Source organism: Euprymna scolopes, chromosome 13 (assembly GCF_053919585.1).
Source record: "Euprymna scolopes isolate OS-2025 chromosome 13, ASM5391958v1, whole genome shotgun sequence".
Classification (NCBI taxonomy): domain Eukaryota; kingdom Metazoa; phylum Mollusca; class Cephalopoda; order Sepiida; family Sepiolidae; genus Euprymna; species Euprymna scolopes.
In genome coordinates, this window is record NC_136494.1 from 47279577 (window position 1) to 47300045 (window position 20469).

General features: G+C 37.4%; 1 protein-coding gene across 3 annotated transcripts in view; it reads left to right on the forward strand.

Moving 5' to 3' along the window:
• Positions 1 to 20469, forward strand: part of LOC145292008 (uncharacterized) — a 313669-nt gene that overhangs the window by 153307 nt on the left and 139893 nt on the right. The window contains exons 1-2 of one of the 3 annotated variants that reach the window (XR_013869533.1): positions 11741 to 11912; positions 18874 to 19500. Coding sequence is in view for 2 of the 3 variants with exons in the window: in XM_080137996.1 (XP_079994122.1) it covers positions 11822 to 11912; positions 18874 to 19500 (718 nt within the window). In the remaining variant the exon portion in view is untranslated. Of the gene's footprint in view, positions 1 to 11740; positions 11913 to 18873; positions 19501 to 20469 lie in introns of those variants that run through there. The other 2 variants (XM_080137996.1, XM_080137997.1) reach the window with 2 other exon arrangements.

Below are 20469 nucleotides of genomic sequence, written 5' to 3' on the forward strand. Positions count from 1 at the left end.
TTTCACTCTTACTATTTGTCCCTTCACTTTCTTCTCATTAAATATTTACAATTTCATGCTAATTTTCCATGTTTGAAGGAATTTTGTCTGCAAAATATTTCATTGAATAAGATTCCTGTTTTATATTTGACAATCCATAATTTTTTGGGTCACCGGTCGTCTATAACCTATTTTAAGGTTTTATGGCGTCATAAAGGACTCTCCCTGTATTTTCAACCAATAACTAAACAGAAGTGTATAACCAAAGTGTAGCAGAATTAGCAGTAACCAAAATGAGAAATAGAGAGCTTACCTTGGATACAGATGTTTTGGGCTGAGCGAAAGAGAGAGTTCCAAGATGGCGTCCATGGGCTTTTATTAGCATTTACCCAATGTAATTATCGTTGAATCACGTCTGCTCTCGCACGATTATGCAAATATGTCGTTCCCGGCCACTATAAAGGCAGGACACTGGAAAGGAGAGGGGGTGTTCTGCAGATTGTGTGTAGATGATTCTGGCGAGTAGATTGTGCTTGTTACGACCCACGTGTCTGCGAGAAGCGAGTTTTTGTTCCATCTGTTTTTAGTTGTATTTTTTTTTTATTTTGTTTTGCTTACTACATTTTTGTTTCAAGCTATTTCGGCAGTCCTTTGCAAAGTGGCCTTTCGTATTGCACTTGAAACAGGTCACACTAACAGGAATATTCTGGGCCCTGTGGTTGTTGGGTGAGCGTGTGGCCTGTTTCAAGTGCAGTATGAAAGGCCACTTTGCAAAGGACTGCCGAAATAGCTTGAAACAAAAACCATTATCTATCTGCGTGTATTCTTCACGGATTTCTGCCGGCACTGGGTATTCTGACACTCGATTGTGTAGTCTTTCAGTGGGAGTGGTCCTCAGACCACTTCCACGATGCGGTCCACGTTCGGTTTTGATGATCAAAGGTGGCGGTGAAATCTGGTTCATTAATAGAAATGGCTGCGCATTTAATATGTGAAACAGTGTTCCTCGAGCGTGGCTCGCCACATGAAATCCTTTTAGACAATGACACGGCTTTCTGCAGCAACACATTCCAAGCATTTGCACATAAATGGGGAGTTCACTTGCGATTCCATGTGCGTACGCTCCAGCCGGGAATGGCATAGCGGAGCGATTTCACCGTACAGTGAAACGAATAGCGGCTAGAATGCGCTGTCCCATACAGGAAGCTGTCTACTGGTATAACATCACACCAAGAGACGACACATCTCCCTTCACTGCGCCTGCCAACAGGATTTATCAATACGAAGTTCGAGTAAAGGAGACCAATCTCGCAACTGCGTCCGCAGATCCCAAGGACAGCTCTTACCAGGTTGGAGATCGCGTGTGGGTCAAAAGACCGCAAAATCGATGTACCACGAGGTTCGGCAAGGGTGAGGTGACCAAGGTAATCAGCCCTCAATCGATTTTGGTGGCCGGTGTGCCTCACCACGTGAAAGTTCTGCACCCTCGCCATTATGTTGTTACATCGGAGGAAGAGGAAGACAGTACAATGTCTTCTGAACGAGCAGAGAGTATAATGCAGGACGATGGAGAGCCATATAATGCACATACTGAAGAAGCGGAAGAGGGACCACCTGTCTTGCCTTTACGAAGAAGTACCCAACAAAGACGGATACTGCCCCCCTGTCCCTGCCCTGATTGTGAAACACCGCCTATGGAACAGGCTGGCGGCAATAACGGTGGTAATGAGGAAGATTATTTTCATGGAAAGTGTTCGACTGAGCTTCAATCTATGGTCCCCCCTCGCCAAACTTTCATAAGAAACAGTAGACTAGCTGAAAACATTATCAATAATTTTCCCCACTCTTTATCTGTGCCTAAGCCTAAACATAGATTCCATGATCAAAGCTTCTTTCTTAGAACTGCACGCCTGTGGAATTGTCTTCCGTTTTCCTGCTTTCCAGCTGTCTATAATATGGTTGTCTTCAAGTCCAACGTGAACAAGTTTATGATGAGCCGTTCCACTTAAGTTAACAAATTTACCGAACTTCCATTACTATTGATTACTATATTGTCCTTTTGACTACTCTACACTCTTTAACCCTTATCCTTGAGTGGCCGATCGGCCTTGATAAGTGGTGACGCCTATGTAAATAAAAAAAAAAAAAAGAAAAAAATATAGACAGCTTCCTGTATGGGACTGCGCATTCTAGCCGCTATTCGTATCACTGTACGGTGACATCGCTCCGCTATGCCATTCCCAGCTGGAGCGTACGTACAACGGAATCGCAAGTGAACTCCCCGTTTATGTGCAAATGCTTGGAATGCATTGCTGCAGAAAGCCGTGTCATTGTCTAAAAGGATTTCATGCGGCGAGCCACGCTCGAGGAACACTGTTTCACATATTTTGACGCCATTTTCAAATTTTGTAATTGCAAATATTAAAGTAATTACACTTGTAAGTACGGGTACTTTTGCAGTTCGGGTTGGAGTGCAAGAACCCGGAGCGGTTGAAGGACGGTGCACGGGTGCTGGGATTGGCGGTCTGGATGGAACACAGTGAACTACGGTGGAAGCGAGGAAATGCAATTCCAGAGGTTCCCAGCATTGTTACGCGACGAACAATGTTTTCCCTGTGTGGTTGACTTGTCGGGCACTTTCTGGTGTGCGGTTGGCTTCGTGTGGCTTGTGGAATACTTAGAACGAGAGTAAGTTCGGTAACGAAGGGCTGGGATGATGAAGCAAGGGACGCCGTACTGCATCGTATGATGTTCGAAACCTTGGAATCTGTGCAGCGGAACAATCTGGTCCGGGGAAATTGGCGTGTGGATGGCAAAGAGCTGAATGTATGGGTCGATGCTAGCTCCCTAGCAATTGGTGCAGCCTTGGAGATGCGCGAAACTGTGTTGGAGGATGCATGTTGGCTGCGACCTGAAGGTGACTCTCAACATCAACTTAGCCGAGCTGGATGCCGTATTGAAAGGTATCAATTTGGCTCTACAGTGGCAGAGCAAAGTGCTACACATAAAGACAGATTCTGTCTGCGTATACCATTGGGTCTCGGACACGCTAACTGGAAAGGCGCGAGTGTGCACCAAAGCAGCAAGCGAGATGCTTATTAGGAGGCGACTAAGCACTCTAAAGGAGCTCGTGAAAGAGTACGGGCTGACAGTGGACGTGACGCTGGTTCCATCAGCACAAAACATTGCTGACCGATTGACACGAGTACCACAGACATGGTTTGAGGCAATGAAAAAGAAAAATGGGCTTGACCCGGTGATAGGCGCGGTTCACACAGACGAGCAGGATGAGAGTCAAATCATGGCTATTCACAAAGGTAGTGGACATCCGGGGGTGCGACGCACTACCTACTTTATCAGGAGAAGTTGCCCAACCACGACAAAAGCAACCGCTAAAACGGTCATACGGAAATGTGAGGAATGTAAGTCCATTGACCCAGCGCCAGTCAGGTGGGAAAAGAGAAAGCTGGAAATTAACGAGAATTGGCAAAGAATTGGAATAGATATCACGCATTATGGCACCTTCCATTTTTTAACTCTGACAGACTGTGGTCCATCGCGTTTCTCCATTTGGAGGAAATTGGCAAGGCAGGACTCGGCAAGCATGATCCATCAGTTGGAAACAGTGTTCCTCGAATGTGGCTCGCCACATGAAATCCTTTTAGACAATGACACGGCTTTCTGCAGCAAAGCATTCCAAGCATTTGCACATAAATGGGGAGTTCACTTGCGATTCCATGTGCGTACGCTCCAGCCGGGAATGGCATAGCGGAGCGATGTCACCGTACAGTGAAACGAATAGCGGCTAGAATGCGCTGTCCCATACAGGAAGCTGTCTACTGGTATAACATCACACCAAGAGACGACACATCTCCCTTCACTGCGCCTGCCAACAGGATTTATCAATACGAAGTTCGAGTAAAGGAGACCAATCTCGCAACTGCGTCCGCAGATCCCAAGGACAGCTCTTACCAGATTGGAGATCGCGTATGGGTCAAAAGACCGCAAAATCGATGTACCATGAGGTTCGGCAAGGGTGAGGTGACCAAGGTAATCAGCCCTCAATCGATTTTGGTGGACGGTGTGCCTCACCACGTGAAAGATCTGCACCCTCGCCATTATGTTGTTACATCGGAGGAAGAGGAAGACAGTACAATGTCTTCTGAACGAGCAGAGAGTATAATGCAGGACGATGGAGAGCCATATAATGCACATACTGAAGAAGCGGAAGAGGGACCACCCGTCTTGCCTTTACGAAGAAGTACCCGACAAAGACGGCCCCCCTGTCCCTGCCCTGATTGTGAAACACCGCCTATGGAACAGGCTAGCGGCAATAATGGTGGTAATGAGGAAGATGACAAAGAGGAAGTGCTGCCTCCGGTTCTTCGAAGTACCCGACAAAGACGACTGCCCCCATGCCCCATTTGTGATCATGAGATCGGGGGGAAGGGGGGAGTGTAGCAGAATTAGCAGTAACCAAAATGAGAAATAGAGAGCTTACCTTGGATACGTCTGTTTTGGGTTGAGCGAAAGAGAGAGTTCCAAGATGGCGTCCATGGGCTTTTGTTAGCGTTTACCCAATGTAATTATCGTTGAATCACGTCTGCTCTTGCGCGATTTATGCAAATATGTCGTTCCTGGCCGCTATAAAGGCAGGACACTGGAAAGGAGAGGGGGCGTTCTGCAGATTGTGTGTAGGTGATTCTGGCGAGTAGATTGTGCTTGTTACGACCCACGTGTCTGCAAGAAGCGAGTTTTTGTTCCGTCTGTTTTTAGTTGTATTTTTTTTTGTTTGTTTTGCCACTACATTTTTGGTTTCACAAAGTAAAGTTACAGAAGGTGAGTGAAACTGACAAAAAATCTTCCTTTATATTATTCAATAAATGTTTTATCTTTACACATTTGAAATTTAGCATTTAAAAAATTATTTAAAAATTTAATTTAAAGCTTTATAAAAAGACTGTTTAAAAACTGACTGATTACTTTTATATAGTAAATTTCTTTCATATAGCTTGTTAATCAATTTTTTGTTCCAAAAGTTGGATCATTCCCCAAATTGACTGCAACTGATTAAATAAAGTAAAGCTAGATTGGAGAGTTATGTTTCTTTTATATCAGGACAATTCCCTTTCAAGGTTGGAAAAGCTTCTTCCAAAATTCAAATCGGTGTGTAGTGAAGAAATAGGGTGCTTAAAAGATTTAAGGTGAAAATACCCATTGATAAGACATTGAGTCCCGAATTTTGTCTGGCAAGACCAATGCCTTATGCCATAAAAGTGGATGTGGAGAAAGAGCAAAGATACAAGGGAGAAACCAGTATGCTATATTTCACAAACGCTTATTTGAGGCAGAACAGAACTGTGCATACATTGAGAAGGAGGAGCTGGTCCTGATTTTTGCGGTAAAAAAGTTACACGAATAATTTGTATGGGAATAATTTTACTTTGTTCACAGACCACAAGCCATTATTCGGGCTATTTGAACACAAATTAATTCCTTCTCTTGCTGCAACCTGGGTTTAACGCTGGGCCCTCTTTCTAGAATTATAAGTTGGAGTATTGTACCGGGTCTCTCAATGAAAATTCAAATTGCCTCAGTCGTCTTCCTATCAATGCACAGGAACAAGATGCCACACCAAACACTAACAGAATAAACATGATGAACTTGATTGATGCTGCAGTAGCTGTGGCAGCAGTAAGACTGGAGACGAGAAGAGTCCCTATTTTACATACATCATGAATGGCTGGAGCAAGTGCATCCCAGACATAGCAATGAAACCTTATTTCAATAAGTGAAGAGTTGACGTGAAGATGGTGCGGAATACTGGGGAAGTAATAGACAGAGTGAAAGTATTGCAGCAATTGCATCAAACACACAGGATGAAGGCCCTTGATTGCAGCTATGTGTGGTGGCCAAATCTAGATGCTGATATTGAGAAAACCAGAAAAGTTTGTGAAACCTGCATGCTTAATCAAAGTAACTCCAGCAAGGCTCCCATTCATTGTTGTGAATATTCAAATTCGCCATGGGAAATAATCCACATATATTATGTGGGTCCATTTTTGGGACATTTGTTTTTGATAGTAGTGGATGCTCATTCAAAGTATGCAAAATGCATAATGAAAAGATCTTCTGTGATGACCACAATTGAGAAAATGAGAGGGATCTTCACAACACACAGACTACCAGTATTAGTCATGAGTGACAATGGTCCCTGCTTTACAAGTCAAGAATTCAAAGCATTCACGAATGCCAATAGGATTCAGTACATTTTCAGAGCCCCTTACCGTAGACAAGCAGAACATAGTGTGCGTACATTCAAGGAAGCACTTGAAAGGATGGAAACAGATCACAAGGCAACACTCAAAACCAAGGTGAACAGATTTTTATTCACCTACTAATAGGACCCGTTAACGCATTGCCCGATGATAGCATCCCTCCTCCCCCCGTGTAAAAAATTAAAATACAGCTGTTATTGTTGTTGCCCAACCCCCAACCTCCTCATGTTAAGAACAGCTTTCAGAATGGACATACTCAACCTCCCTGTGTTTAGAACAGCTTTCAGAAGAGGTACCCCATTTTGTGATTGGGGGCGGGGTTGTCAAAAAATTTGCCCAAAATATAACTTTTATAATCACTGTCAGGATTCCCATGCGCAAATAATTTGGTTGTTGCAGTGTTGGTCGGCCTGTGTGTACTAATCTGGCGGGCAGGGTATGGTATTTTTGTTGGCAAGACTGGATGTTAGGTGGTAAAAATCACTTAAAAGTAACTAAATTCCAATAGTCACCAGTTCATTACCATGTAAACAAGTGAACGGTATTTCATAAAGTGACAGAAAAAAATGAAGCAATATAAATAGAATGTTTTTTTAATAATAAACAATTATTATTTATTTTAAACAATATATACAGAATTTTGTTTTTATTATAAATGATATATCCTGCGGTGGGTGGCCATAATAAAGAAATAGAGAAGTTTATTGAGAATATTTACAGAGACAGAATGTTACGTTTTTAAGTGTTTCCGCCCAGGGAAGGCTCTCACAACCGGTGACCGGTGATAATGTTCTTTCGATAAAAAGTTCTGGCGGTGAATTGCTCATCTCGCCATAACACCTCCCCCTAAGACAATTTCTCCCAAGAGAATTTGGCTTAATATCGTTTGCTTTTTGGCTTGGGGTTCAGCCGGTTAACTTTTCTTTTCACCCTTGTACTTTTTCTCCTCAATATCGTTTGAGTGGGTGGAGTTGGTGGAGAAGCTGGAACTCTCAAATCTGGAGTAAGTTCTGTTAAGGGTTGGGGAATATTAAAAGAATCATACAAAACCTCTAGGGGCGGGTCATTTTCTTCTGTCTGTTTGTAGTGTCATCAGTGTGTCGAGGTCTTAGCTGATTTATATGCCTGCGACAGTCGAATTTATTACTTCTTACAGAATATAGCATGTGTCCGATTCTTTTCATGATAATCCCCTCCTCCCAAAAATTTTTTCCACTCCTGTAATTCAGGAAGAATATTCTGTCACCAGGTTTGTAAAACCTTGTTGGAAAATTTTCTTTTGTTGTTGTTACTCTGGTTGCACTTGGTAAAATTCTGTCAAATACAGATCTGATTTTCCGTGCAGACATCAGTTCGGCTGGTGAAGAACCGGTATCAGTGTTTGGGTTCGGAGTTATCCTGTACACCGATAAAAATTGTTCAAGACTCTTCTCGTCAGTGTCCATGTCTTGGTTTTTCTTCAAGGCTCTTTTGAATGTATCGACGAACCTCTCTGCTAAGCCATTTGACCTTGGGTGGTAGATTGCCATTGTTAAATGTTCAATGGCTAGAGCCTTGCAGAATTCTTCAAATTCTTTGCTGGTAAATTGGGTGCCGTTGTCGCTGACAATAGTTTTAGGCACTCAAAAACGACTGAAGAGAACTCTTAGTGCATCTATTGTACTCATCGAAGTAGGATGTTTGTATTTAAACACTTTTGGCCATTTTGTGAAACTGTCGACGACCACTAAGAAATAATGTCCATTTAAAGGACCTGCATAATCGATATGTAACCGAGTCCACGGTGTATCAGTCTTTGGCCACGGTTGTATCTGCACAGGTGGTGCCTTTGCTGCTAGCTGACACCCTTGACACTCTCTTACGAGTTTTTCAATGTCCTGGTCCATCCTAGGCCAATACGTATATCCACGCATTAAAGCTTTCATTCTCGATATGCCTGGATGACCACTATGAAATTCTTTTAAAATTCTTCTCTGAAGCGTAGTCGGTATGACGACTGTGTCTGCGTACATCAAGGTTTGAGCACAAATGGAAAATGGTAAAATTTTAGGGTCTTTCTTTGATTTTCCATTTAGTTGCACCAACTTTTTTATTTTCACAATATAATCATCCTTTTCTGCTGCCTTATTTATTTCGTCTAGAGTCACTGGTAACTCTGATTGTGTTGCACAGTAATCCGCAGAGTTCTTTTTCCTCCGTCAATGCAGCTATTACTGTGTCTTCCAAAGGTGTAGCACACTTTTGGATGAGCCTGGACAATCCATCTGCATGTCCGATATTTTTGGATGGAATGTACTCCATTTTAAAGTTATAATTTAGTAGAATTATGCTCCATCGTTGGAGTCTGTTCGCAGTGTGCATAGGTATGCCTTTTTTAGAGCCAAAAATAGTCAATAAGGGTTTGTGGTCGGTTTGCAAAGTAAACATCCTTCCATGAATAAATCTATGGAATTTTTTAATGGCATAAATAATCGCCAAGCTTTCTTTTTCAATTTGAGAATAGTTTCTTTCAGCCGGCAAAAGTGATCTGGATGCATGGGCTATTGGCTTTGTTGATCCATCTTCAAGTTTATGGAGAAGAACTGCTCCTACTCCATAGTAACTTGCATCTGATGCAACAATCAATTCTTTCTGTGGATCAAAATGTGCTAGAGCTAAATCTGATAGCAGGCATTTCTTAATATCTTCAAACGCATTTTGGCATTCTTTTGACCAAATCCACTTTTGTTCTTTTTTAACAAATCATTCAATGGTGCTCTCAACTTATGCATGTTTGGAATATAAATAGCATAATATTGAGCCAAACCCAAAAAATATTGTAACTGGGCAACATTATTGGGTGCTGGTATCCTCTCGATTGCTTCTGTTCTCTGAGGATCCGGTCTTCTGCCTTGGCTGTCGATAATTTGACCAAGATATTTTATCTGTTTTAAAAAGAATTCACATTTTTTGGCACTTAACTTGAAACCAAATTCCTCAATTCTTTGGAAAACTGCTCTGATGTGTTCCTTATGTTCCTATACATTTTTACTTTTGACAAGGATGTCATCCAAATATGCGATTGCAACATCTAAATCAGCAAGCATCGTATCCATTATTTGCTGAAATAGTGCTGGGGCCACTTTTAATCCAAAAGGAAGTCTTTTTAGTCGGAAAAGTCCTAGATGTGTATTGATACACAGATACTTAGAAAATTCTTCACTGGAATGTAAGCTTCCGATAAGTCGATTTTGGAGAAAATTCTACCTCCATTCAGCTTTGTAAAAATGTCTTCAGGAGATGGAAGTGGATAACTATGATCCATCAGACAGTCATTAAGGCCTGTAGAAAAATCGGCACATACCCGAATCTTCTTATTTTTCTTTTTAACATACACAGTGGGGCTCGCCCACTCAGAATAGTCAACTTTTTCGACTACACCATCCTTCTGTAGTCTTTTTAGTTCAATTTCAATATCTTCTTTTGAAGAAAAAGGCACATTTCTTTTTGGTCTAAAAACAGGTTTTACATTCTGTTTTAATTCAAATATACTTCAATTTTGGTGCACACTCCTAATCCCTCTGAAAAAACTTTGGGGAATTCACTTTTTAACACTCCCAGAAAATGGTCATTTTGTTTGGAATTTTTCTTTTCCAACGCTCTTACATTATTGCAAAATGAATTTATGGGTAGCTTCCATAAATCAAACAAAACAATCCAATCAATTCCAAAAAGGCAAGAATTTATTCCTGGAACAACTGAAAGGTTTGAGGAAAAAGTTTTCGATCCAAGAGAAACACTGCAATTAAATTCTCCCATGAATTTTAATCGCTCTCCGGAAACACCTTTTGCAATTTTTTGTGTTTTTCTCAGTTTTGGACCACCAATTCTCTTCCAGGTCACTTCGTCGATAATTGATATGTCGCTACCTGTGTCTAAAAGTAGCTTCACTGAGTGACCATTTATTTGTGTGTGAACGAATTTCCGTTTCCCTCCTTGTTTTATTTCTTCTTTGGACAAGACCACATTTACTTTTGGCTTCCATTTCCGTCTTTTGTCTTGCTTAGTTCGGCAGTGGGATGCCCGGTGTCCCACTAGGCCACATTTGGTACAACGTTGGTCTTTATAAGGGCAGTTTTTTCTTAAGTGCGGACCCGCACAACTCCAACATTCAAAACTTTTCCCTTTGTCTTTTGGAAATGTCTTCTGTTTTACTACCTGGACTTGGGATGTGACTTTTCCCTCTATCCTTGTAGTGTCTCTTTTTACATTTATCAATTTTTGACATTCTTCTGTCACTTTTTGCAAGTTCATTTCCGGGTCTTGTTCCATGATTGATAATATCCTTGACTTTAAATCCTTGTCCTTCGGTGCTGTCAGTCCCTGGACAAATATGTAGCACTTAAACATGTCCACTGATAAATCCTTTAATTTAAACAGTTCACACTGGGCGTTGACTTTGCCCGCATATGTGACAATGTTATCAGTTTCGTCTTTTGACATATTTAAACACCTATACCGTGTATGAAAAAGACTATCTCTTTCACCGAATATGACACACAAAATTTTCACCATTTCAGAAAAAGAGATCTCTTCCGGTTTTTTAGGCAATATCAAATTCGTGAATTTAGTATTTTCTTCTGTGCCCATTTTTTGGAGTAATAGTGTTATTTTTCCTCATCCGACCACTTCTTGCATCGTTTTGTAAATATCGTTTCAAACCTACGATAATAGGCTGGAAAAGTGTCACCTTTTTCTGGGTCATATTTAAACTCTGAAAGCGAGTTCGCTATACCCTCAGCCGAAAAAAATCTGGATGCACCCTCCTTATATTTTTCTGACAAAATCGTTTCACAAAATAAGTGATTATCCGTCGTTTGTTGTATTACAAGAGTTTCGAAACGTTCTTGTTGAATTAGTATTTGTTTTTGAAAATCCATTTGAGCTTTTTGTTGAGCGATTAAACTCTGAGTTAATGTTTTCGTCAACGTCGCTATTTGTTCCGATGTCATTTTCTTTTTACATGTATCAATAGCAAGTTAACGTATACCACAGAGAAGAAAAAAAAATATTGTTCAAAAACAAGATGCTTATTTTCATAGAAAATTGTCAACACATAGGAAAGTTCAAAAAAAAAAAAAAAAATCACCGTTAAAATAACACTTGACAAAATTTCACGAGACTCTTTTTTCCTCTACTTCAGCAGACACACGTAAACTTCTTTTAAAAATTTTCTTTATTAAATAAACACAGATTCCTCAGTATCGTTCATTTGTTGGTTTTTTATCGTATTAACCAAATACAAAAAACACGTCCGTTAATCATGAAGAAAGTCACAATTTACACACACACACGTTATATAACGTCAACTCTTTGGGAGTTTAAAAAGAGAAAAACGGAGTTTAACTCGTCAATAATATAAAAATTATTTTTTACTTGCGTAAATTTGTGGCAGACACCAGTCTTTCACTTTCTAAGAAGCTTTTTCTTCAATTTAAAGTGAACTTTGTGAACAAAAATTTTCAGAATGTTCTCGGTTACCACATGTTTTTTCTTTGTTTTTTTTTTTGTTTTGTTTTTTTTAGATGAATTTACAGTTCGTATCTCATCTTCATCGCCAGTTGATATATCCTGCGCCTGCGGTGGGTGACCGTAATAAAAGGATATTCAAGAAAGGTATTCCACAAGGAAAATAAATGAATAAAGAGGTTCTGAAGTAATAAAGAAATAGAGAAGTTTATTGAGAATATTTACAGAGACAGCATGTTACGTTTTTAAGTGTTCCCGCCCAGGGAAGGCTCTCACAACCGGTGACCGGTGATAATGTTCTTTCGATAAAAAGTTCCGGCGGTGAATTGCTCATCTCGCCATAACAATAAACAAGATAAATAGAACACTTTATAATTTGAAACAATGTAAAACTTTTAAAATTTAACATAAACAGAAATTTTTTATAATTTTGAATGAAATATTGTCCACAGACATTTTTCAATATATATGCCTAAATGAAACTAAAATTAGAGAAATTAGGCAAAAACAATTAATTTTGTTTTGTGATGTATTTTCTAAAAAAAAAAAAAAAAAAAAAACAGTTAGCATTAGTTATTAGTGTTTAAAGTATATACAAACATTTTTAAATATATGTACCTTAAAGAAAATACAATTGGGGGAAATTAGGTAAAAACAATTTATTTTGCTTTGTGACCTAATTGTGTTTAAAAATAAAAACAAAACCTTTAATAATACTTATTACCCATGTGAGCCATACCCCTTATAAAAAATGCAAATAGCATTGAGTACCCGAGCGAGCACACAAAAAAAAAAATTACCCGCAGTAGCCAGGCTCGAACATGTAACGCTAATAGGAATAAGAGTTGTAAAAAAAAAACAGTTTAGTCGACTGGCTCACGGCAAACTTACAATGTTACGGTGCTTCGAAATAATGCCTTTAAAACGTAATTAAATGATTTAGCAAACGCCTTTAAAACATCTGTATCGTGTGGCATGGATGACTTTGCAAAAATGTCAATATATAAACTAACCGCTTCCTTGCAAAGAATGGCCCAGTTGACAGTGAAAGAAAAGAATACCGATTTTGTCAGTTTTTGTTGAGTATGACGAAAGCTGATTATAGTATATAAGGAACAAGCTTTTGTAAATATAATGTTTTAGACAGTTTAAAGGTTTCCAAGTCACACAAAATCCTGGCCTCGGCTGTATTAATTGCGTAATCGAGCGTTTTATTTTTTTATTTAGAGTATAAAAAAAGAATTTTAGTCAATCGTATTTAAAAAAAAAGAAGAAAAGTATAAAGCTTCCTTATTATAATTTAAATCAGCTTTGGTTCCTTAACTATAATAAATATTGTAATTATCCCTCTTGGCTGGAAATAGCCGTTCTGCCATATTAACTCGATTCTAGTCAGAACATGTATTGATTTTGAGCTGATAAAACCTGTTTTCTTTTACTTCATTCTTCTTTACACATCACTACAATTTTATTAACTTAAAATAAAAGAAAAACGAAATGCACTGACAGATTTGACGTGGAACCCACTACTCCGAATTAAGAGAAAGTGTACAAATACTGAAAACTAACCTCCGAAAACTATGTGTACTACAAACAACAGCAAAATTGAAAATAACCCCGAAAACTTCTTCGCCTTAATCAATTCTATTTCAACAATGATCTATGAAATAATAAGCAATGCTATGGACTATAACAGCGTGATAAAAGCTCTAGAATGCCTTAGTTTTTAAATTAAATGTTTGAGCTTTTTAAACTGAATGAATGAGTTTTAAATTTGATCAACAAAAGTTGTAGATTAGACTCACAAAAAATGAGGATATGAAGAAATTTGTCAAAGAGAAAAAACTGGAAATCGAGAAAGTTTTTTCTGAGATCTCTATAGGAAATTGTGAGGTGATTGTTGTGAGAATTAGTAGAAGGCATAATAATGGAAAAGGAGAGAAAGGTAGAGTCACTTCAAGACAAACCCAAAATTGAAAAAGACCCCACCACCAGCACTCAATCCCCTGCACTCTAAAAAGGTTGGATACAAAAGCCCTTCAAGAGTCCAATAGGGAGGGAAGGTGTTACTAGGCTGATAAAAAAATTTACTCCTAAACAATTTTTCGTTAATCATCTTCAAATCTTCACCAGTTCTTGATAAAATAAAAATATTCTAGATTTTTCTATCCATAACAGCTATAACATAAACAATGTTCAAAGGCAACATGCAGCTGTAATTGCCAAAGAAGATTTGCTGTATGGAGAATAATTATAAAAATATTTATTTTTCATTTTTTTTTATTTAGTTACTTGCTATTTAAAAATCTCTGTAACATGTCCAATCGCTGGATGGACGAAAATTTATGGAAATATATAAAAATGAATTTTTATGAATAAAAAATTTAAATATATACAAAAAATTCAAAATATAATAATTTTAATTACATGATTTTTGTCAACAAAAATCCTTATTTTTAGATTGAATGTGTTAGTTTTTAAATTTATTGCCTTAGTTTGAAAGAGACCTCACTACCAACACTCAATCCCCTGCACTCTGAACAGACTGGATACAAAAGCCCCTCAATAGTCCAATAGGGAGGGAAAAGGTTACTAGGCAGGCTGACACAAAATCTATCTCTAAACTAGTTATGTGGTCAACTAGAAACCTGTTATATTGTGACACCATCACTGTTCAACTAAAGCAAAAATGGTTTTCTTTCCAAGAGGTAACACACTGGTCAGATATTTTAACAGCTTTCATGTCAAGAATGCAATACAATACAATACAGGGGTAGGGAATCAGCTCTTGGTAGCATCTATATACCCACATATATGTTAAATTAGAGTGTGTCTTTTTTTAATTTCTTTTGTAAACCTTATGATAAACTCGTATATATACAACAATAATAATACCTAAAACAAACTAAGCTGATATTCACAGTAAATTCTATCACAATTAGTGTATCTTTGTCTAAACTAAACAATCTGTACTAAAAAAATCCTTTTGAGGTATTCAAACTAAAAAGATGTGATCAATGTTTTTTTACTGTTAAAATTCAAACAAACTGAAGAAAAACATACAATTTTTTCTGCTGAATTGTTGATCCTTATACTAAAAAAACCCTTTACAGTTGTTCCAATCAAAAAAATGTGATCAATGGTATCCACTTTCATATGGCATTAAAATTCAAATAAACTGAAGAAAAGCATGACTTTTCTATTGAATTGTTGTTCCTATTATTAAAATTATTAAATCTTTAACTTAGTTTGCCAGCAAAATCCTGTGTAAATTAAATATTTCTGTACATCTTTGCATCCGATCTTTAGAATTATAAACTGAATTATTTTTTAAAAATTTAGTTTTTGTATTTAAACTGCTGTTTTCATCATGTTAATTTTCAAAAGTAACAAATAAATCTGTCATATTTACCATAGCTGATGAATGCAATTATGCAACTTCGAACCAATTAAAGTGTATGGCATCAGTTTTTTCAGTGTATGCAAATATTCACTAACCACATTTTCTCTTCTCAAAAACCAAACAGTGAAAGACAATATAAATTTGTCAAACTTATCTGCAGCACTGTTAGATTCAAAATGTGGCCCACACCACCTTCAGTTAAAAGTATTTAGCATACATACATGAAATAACACCATGCATCATTTAAGTTTGCCCAGTCAACATATAATCTCAAGAATAAACAGGATTGATGGTATTTATACTAACTCAGCAAAAACACTCTATTAGGTAGCAGATAGACTACATTGACAAAACCACAGTTTGTATGACATTGTTAAATTGGCTATTTATCAAGAGTTACATTTAGTATTATTTTACTTTGTGATGCCTATAGTTTCTTATACCAAATCTGGAAGTAACATTACATTTTTCAGAGAGCTGGCACATTATACATTTTTTGTACAGTACAGACAAATTGTTAAATTTTTGAAAGCTAACATCACTCTGCTACATTACAAAGCAGCATTATTTCTTATTTTGTAAAATATCAGTTAAAAGACTTTTAATAACTTTGTTCTTGATAATTTTAGTTAATACAAATTAATATCACTTTTAATTCTCCTTTAGTACACTTCTATTTTGTTTGCTTAGCCTCCCTCTGTATATCTTTGCTTCTTAAATGTTCTTAAATTCTAGTGTGCCTGACTGTGTAGTGGATATTCCTGGACATGTCATTTTATGCAGAGATTGGCATGTTAATGCCTCTCCTGGCAGGCTTCTGATCTATTTTAAAAACAATGGCATTTTTAAAAGACTTGATTCCCTCGTGTGTAAAGATCATGATGTTATCTGGTTATCTATTTCTACCCACTCAGCAAATTTGCTGACTGGTTTTGCATATCAACCACCAAGTACTGACATGTCTATTTTGCTGCACATCGAATCATCTATTGGCTCATACTGTGTATCACACAACATTGCATGTGTGATACTTGTCGATTTCAACTGTCAGAACACAAATTCGTTAGCAACTAACCCAGATGAGCATAATGTTTCTTATCTGACTGACTTTTGTATTGACCTTGGTTTGACTCAAATTCTAAAGACTGTGACGAAATTCTATAACTATATAAATTCCGGATGTCTGTCTTTATTAGATATTATTTTAATATCTGTGCCTGACATATTTAGTTACATCGGATCATGCAATTGCTTCCTCTAGTTTAAATGATGCTATGAGTTCAAATGAAATTCCTGACAGCCCAGAACAGATTGACTTTGCCTATGTCACCGATATATTTTATGAATATGACAATCTTGATATTGCTTGTGATTTTCTAACATCTCAGCTTGGTTTGGTAATATTCACTCATGTGTCTAAACCTGCTACAAGATCACATAATCATTTATTGCTATTTGTAACACTAGAATTCCAACGCTTGTCCCTGATGAAGAAATCTGCCTTATTTTGATATCAATCGCATGGTTCTGAGTATGATCTACAACTGTTTCGAAATGCACAAAACTGTTTTCTGAAATGAAGTGTAACAAGGCAAACAGTTATTGTCATAGGGAAAACAAGATCATTGGTAGCCCCCTTGTCATGCAATTATTGGCGACTTGACAAAAAAACTCCAGAAATCCTCATCGGCACTTGATGTCATTCCTGACCTGTTTGATAGAAGGAACAGTTACCATCAGTATATCATTTGATAAAGCGATGTTTCTTAATCGGCACTATACACCGTCGACAGGTATGCTCTTACTTACTTGATATTCAGTTCACACCAGATATTATTTCGCAAAACTGAGTAAACTTGACACTGGAAACAGTATGGGGCCTGATAATCTGCTCAATCAGTGTGCTTGCTCATTATCAAGGCTCCTGTTTAATCTGTCATTTGTATCTGATCACATGCTTCTTCTATGGAAGACCTCCACTATGATTCCGGTCTACAAGCATAAAGGTGATCAAAGTTATCTAGCTATTGTCCAACTTCTCTGACTTTTTGTCTTAGCAAGATTATGGATCACATTGTGAACGACTGCTTTACTCCACATTTTTTAGGAAATAAGCTCATCCATCCATCTCAATTCGGTTTTCTAAAATCACATTCTGCTGTGGAATAGCTACCTGTCTTTATCAGGACTTTGTCTCTAAACTTGAGGCTAAGAAATGCACAATTTTGGCATTTTTAGATCTTACCAATGCATTTGGAACTGTTCCTCACTCAGCCCTGCAGCAGAAACAACCCTCATTTGGCATCTGAGGCAAGCTCTTCTCTTGGATCTGCAACTATCTATCTAATCGACTGCAGGCTTTAGTCACTGGCTGTTTATTGGATGAGTTTCCTGTCTCAGCTGGTATGCCACAAGAAAGTGTTATTGCATCAACGTTATTTTTACTTTTCGTCAACAACATTAATCGACAGTACAATTTTAACTGTGACATCTTGACTGTTCCCAAGCTCTTTTGCAAATGACACATAAATTTCGGTGTCACACTCAAACCTTTGCATAACATTGACATCCTTGCTGTCGCTGCTTGTTTTTGTATCTGAGTGGGTGGGGGACTGGAGCGTGGTGTTCAACCCAGCAAAAATAGTTGTGCTATTGTCCTCCAGATATCTCTCTCCTGTTCCTGTCCATGAGATTTGGTTTCAAGATATATTTGTGCCATTTCCGAAATGTCATAACTATCTAGGAGTAATAATATTTAGCAATCTCAGATTTGACAACCATTTGTCTTATATATCCAACAGAGTTAATAAGGAGTTTTACGTGTTGCATATCCTGTGCTATCAAGTTCCTCATGAATGGCATTTGCTGACAAAGCCATGGTTTGTCCCTACGGGTCTCTAATGTTCGCTGGAGTTAGCAAAGTGTTTTTTGAATTTCGTTGTGCCATCAAATATATATACTACATATTCCTTGCCATGACCCTGTTCTCTCTAAAGTATATAATCTGCTTGGATGACATCTGCTGTCTCCTTGGATTACATCTGCTGTCTCCTTGGATTACATCTGCTGTCTACTTGGATGACATCTGCTGTCTACTCGCCAGAATGTAACAGTTACTTCTTTTGCCTACAGATTATTTCATGATTCTTGCCTCCCCGCAAATACTGCCCTGGGCTGTGGCTGAACAGACCAAACCTGTCACAATATGCATTCACATTAGACCCTCTGCATAATTGCACTGGTGTTTGCTCAGAGATGTACCGGTAATATCATTTCACATGTGTTGTGAACATGCTGCCTCAGACTTGTATGAATGAACATGTATTACTGTCACATTTTCGGAGTGCTGTCATGATATTTTTAAGTTTCATACATGGTCTAATTAGCTTTGTAGTCTCTGTCTATTGCTAACAATTTTATGACTATGACTTAATAAAGAAAAAAAAAGTTCATAAAACTTATGTTTGTAAATAGTACACAAGTAAAAGATACAGCTGGATGTTTTTAATGTGACAATTCAAATGTAAGATTATCATTAAAGAAATCTAAAAGAACAAAATGTCATATACAAATAGACTGTTGCATTTAGTTTAATATTAGGTTTAAAAACTTTTATGCTTTAAATATATAATTAAAAACAATATGAGCACAGATATCAATTTAAAAAATATTTAACATTCAAGTTTATTTTTGTTTTGTTTTCAGATCAGTTGAGAACAGCCATGTACAATCAAGGTGCCAGATATGGACATTTTGTGAACCATGGAAGCCGCCAAGCTTTAATGGGCTATCACAGTTCTCGTGGTCGATTTGACCAACAGATTTTGCGGAGGATTCCCATTCAAGAGGCACAACGGCCTCGAGTTCCTCCAGGGCGCAATGCTCATACAGCAAGTTATGTGCAGCGTACTCATTGGTTTCCTAATTACAGAAGAGGCAATCAACGTGGAGTTGTTCAAGGAAGTGTGGACAGACGTAATCAAAGAGGTCATCGAAATATAGTACATAATCAGAGAAACCAGAGACATATAGATGAGAACATTGAAGTATGTTTCATCTGTGGTGATTATCTACAGAACTCTGGAGAAGCTGGTGTACATTTTTGTGATGGTGGTCCTAATCAACGGCCCCCCCTGCCAGGTATTCAGTTAAGGGGCCCCCAGCAACAGGTTGCTGGTGGGGGACGAGTAGGAAATAATTTTGAAACTTTACAAAGAGAGGCTACAGCAGCAATGGCTAATAGTGCCATGGCTAGTACTGCTAGCTCTCCACCTCCCATTTCCAATGGATTGGATAATGATGGTGAGCCTGATGACATTCAATGTCAATTTGGTAAGTAATCTTTCTGTTCAGTGCTAAAAGAAGTTGCTTTAAAATAACTTTAATGTTTGGAGTTTTTTATAAAATATTGCTATGTAAATGTTTTTAAGCACTATTGATTGTGAGTTTAATCCCAAACCCTGCAATTAAGATTTCATAAAGATTTAATCACACAGTAGAATGATAATTATTCAAACTAAATAATTAAAAAAGATAATCTTATATCTGAATATTTATTTTATAAAATATATATTTCTAATTTCTTAATTTGTATTTATGTATGTTAGATTTGAATAACAGATTGTTATATTTTTATTGACAAAGGTTGTGTACTCTGTTTAAATGTACTTGGCTATACTAAAATAGCATTGTTTCTATTAGAATAAAATAAAAATAAATAAGAATAAAACTTTGTAATTAAAATGGTCTTCATATTTTTATTTTTGTTTATTCATTTGTTAATTTTATTATGATATTAAATTGTTATTGATTATTTATTCAAATATTTTTACTAATCAACATCAAAATTACAAAAAAAACTCAATTAAGTTATTCTGTTTTTACCTTGATCTGATGACTTGAAGAATTTTTGAAAAAATGGAAAAAGATGTTTTTGTGATAAAATCTAATTATTTCATTGCATTATATGAACATTTTATTTTTGTTATTTTCATTTTTATGTTTCATACTGAAGTTAAACATTTCGCCAATAACTTTTAACTTTTCCTCTATGCTGCCATTTTGTTTGTGCTGCCTACTAGGAGCAGTTCATGATTAATTGATTCTCTCCATGTCTTAAATGGTCTAACTCATGGCCTTAAGCCATTGACATTGCTGCATAACACATTTTGAATGACTGACAGTCAGTAATGTAGACAGTTGAGACATAATTATGTGATGTATTTTCATATGGAAGACCAATTTTATCCATCCAATACACTGCAGCAAGGAGCATGCTGCTTTGACAATTCGTCATTGATC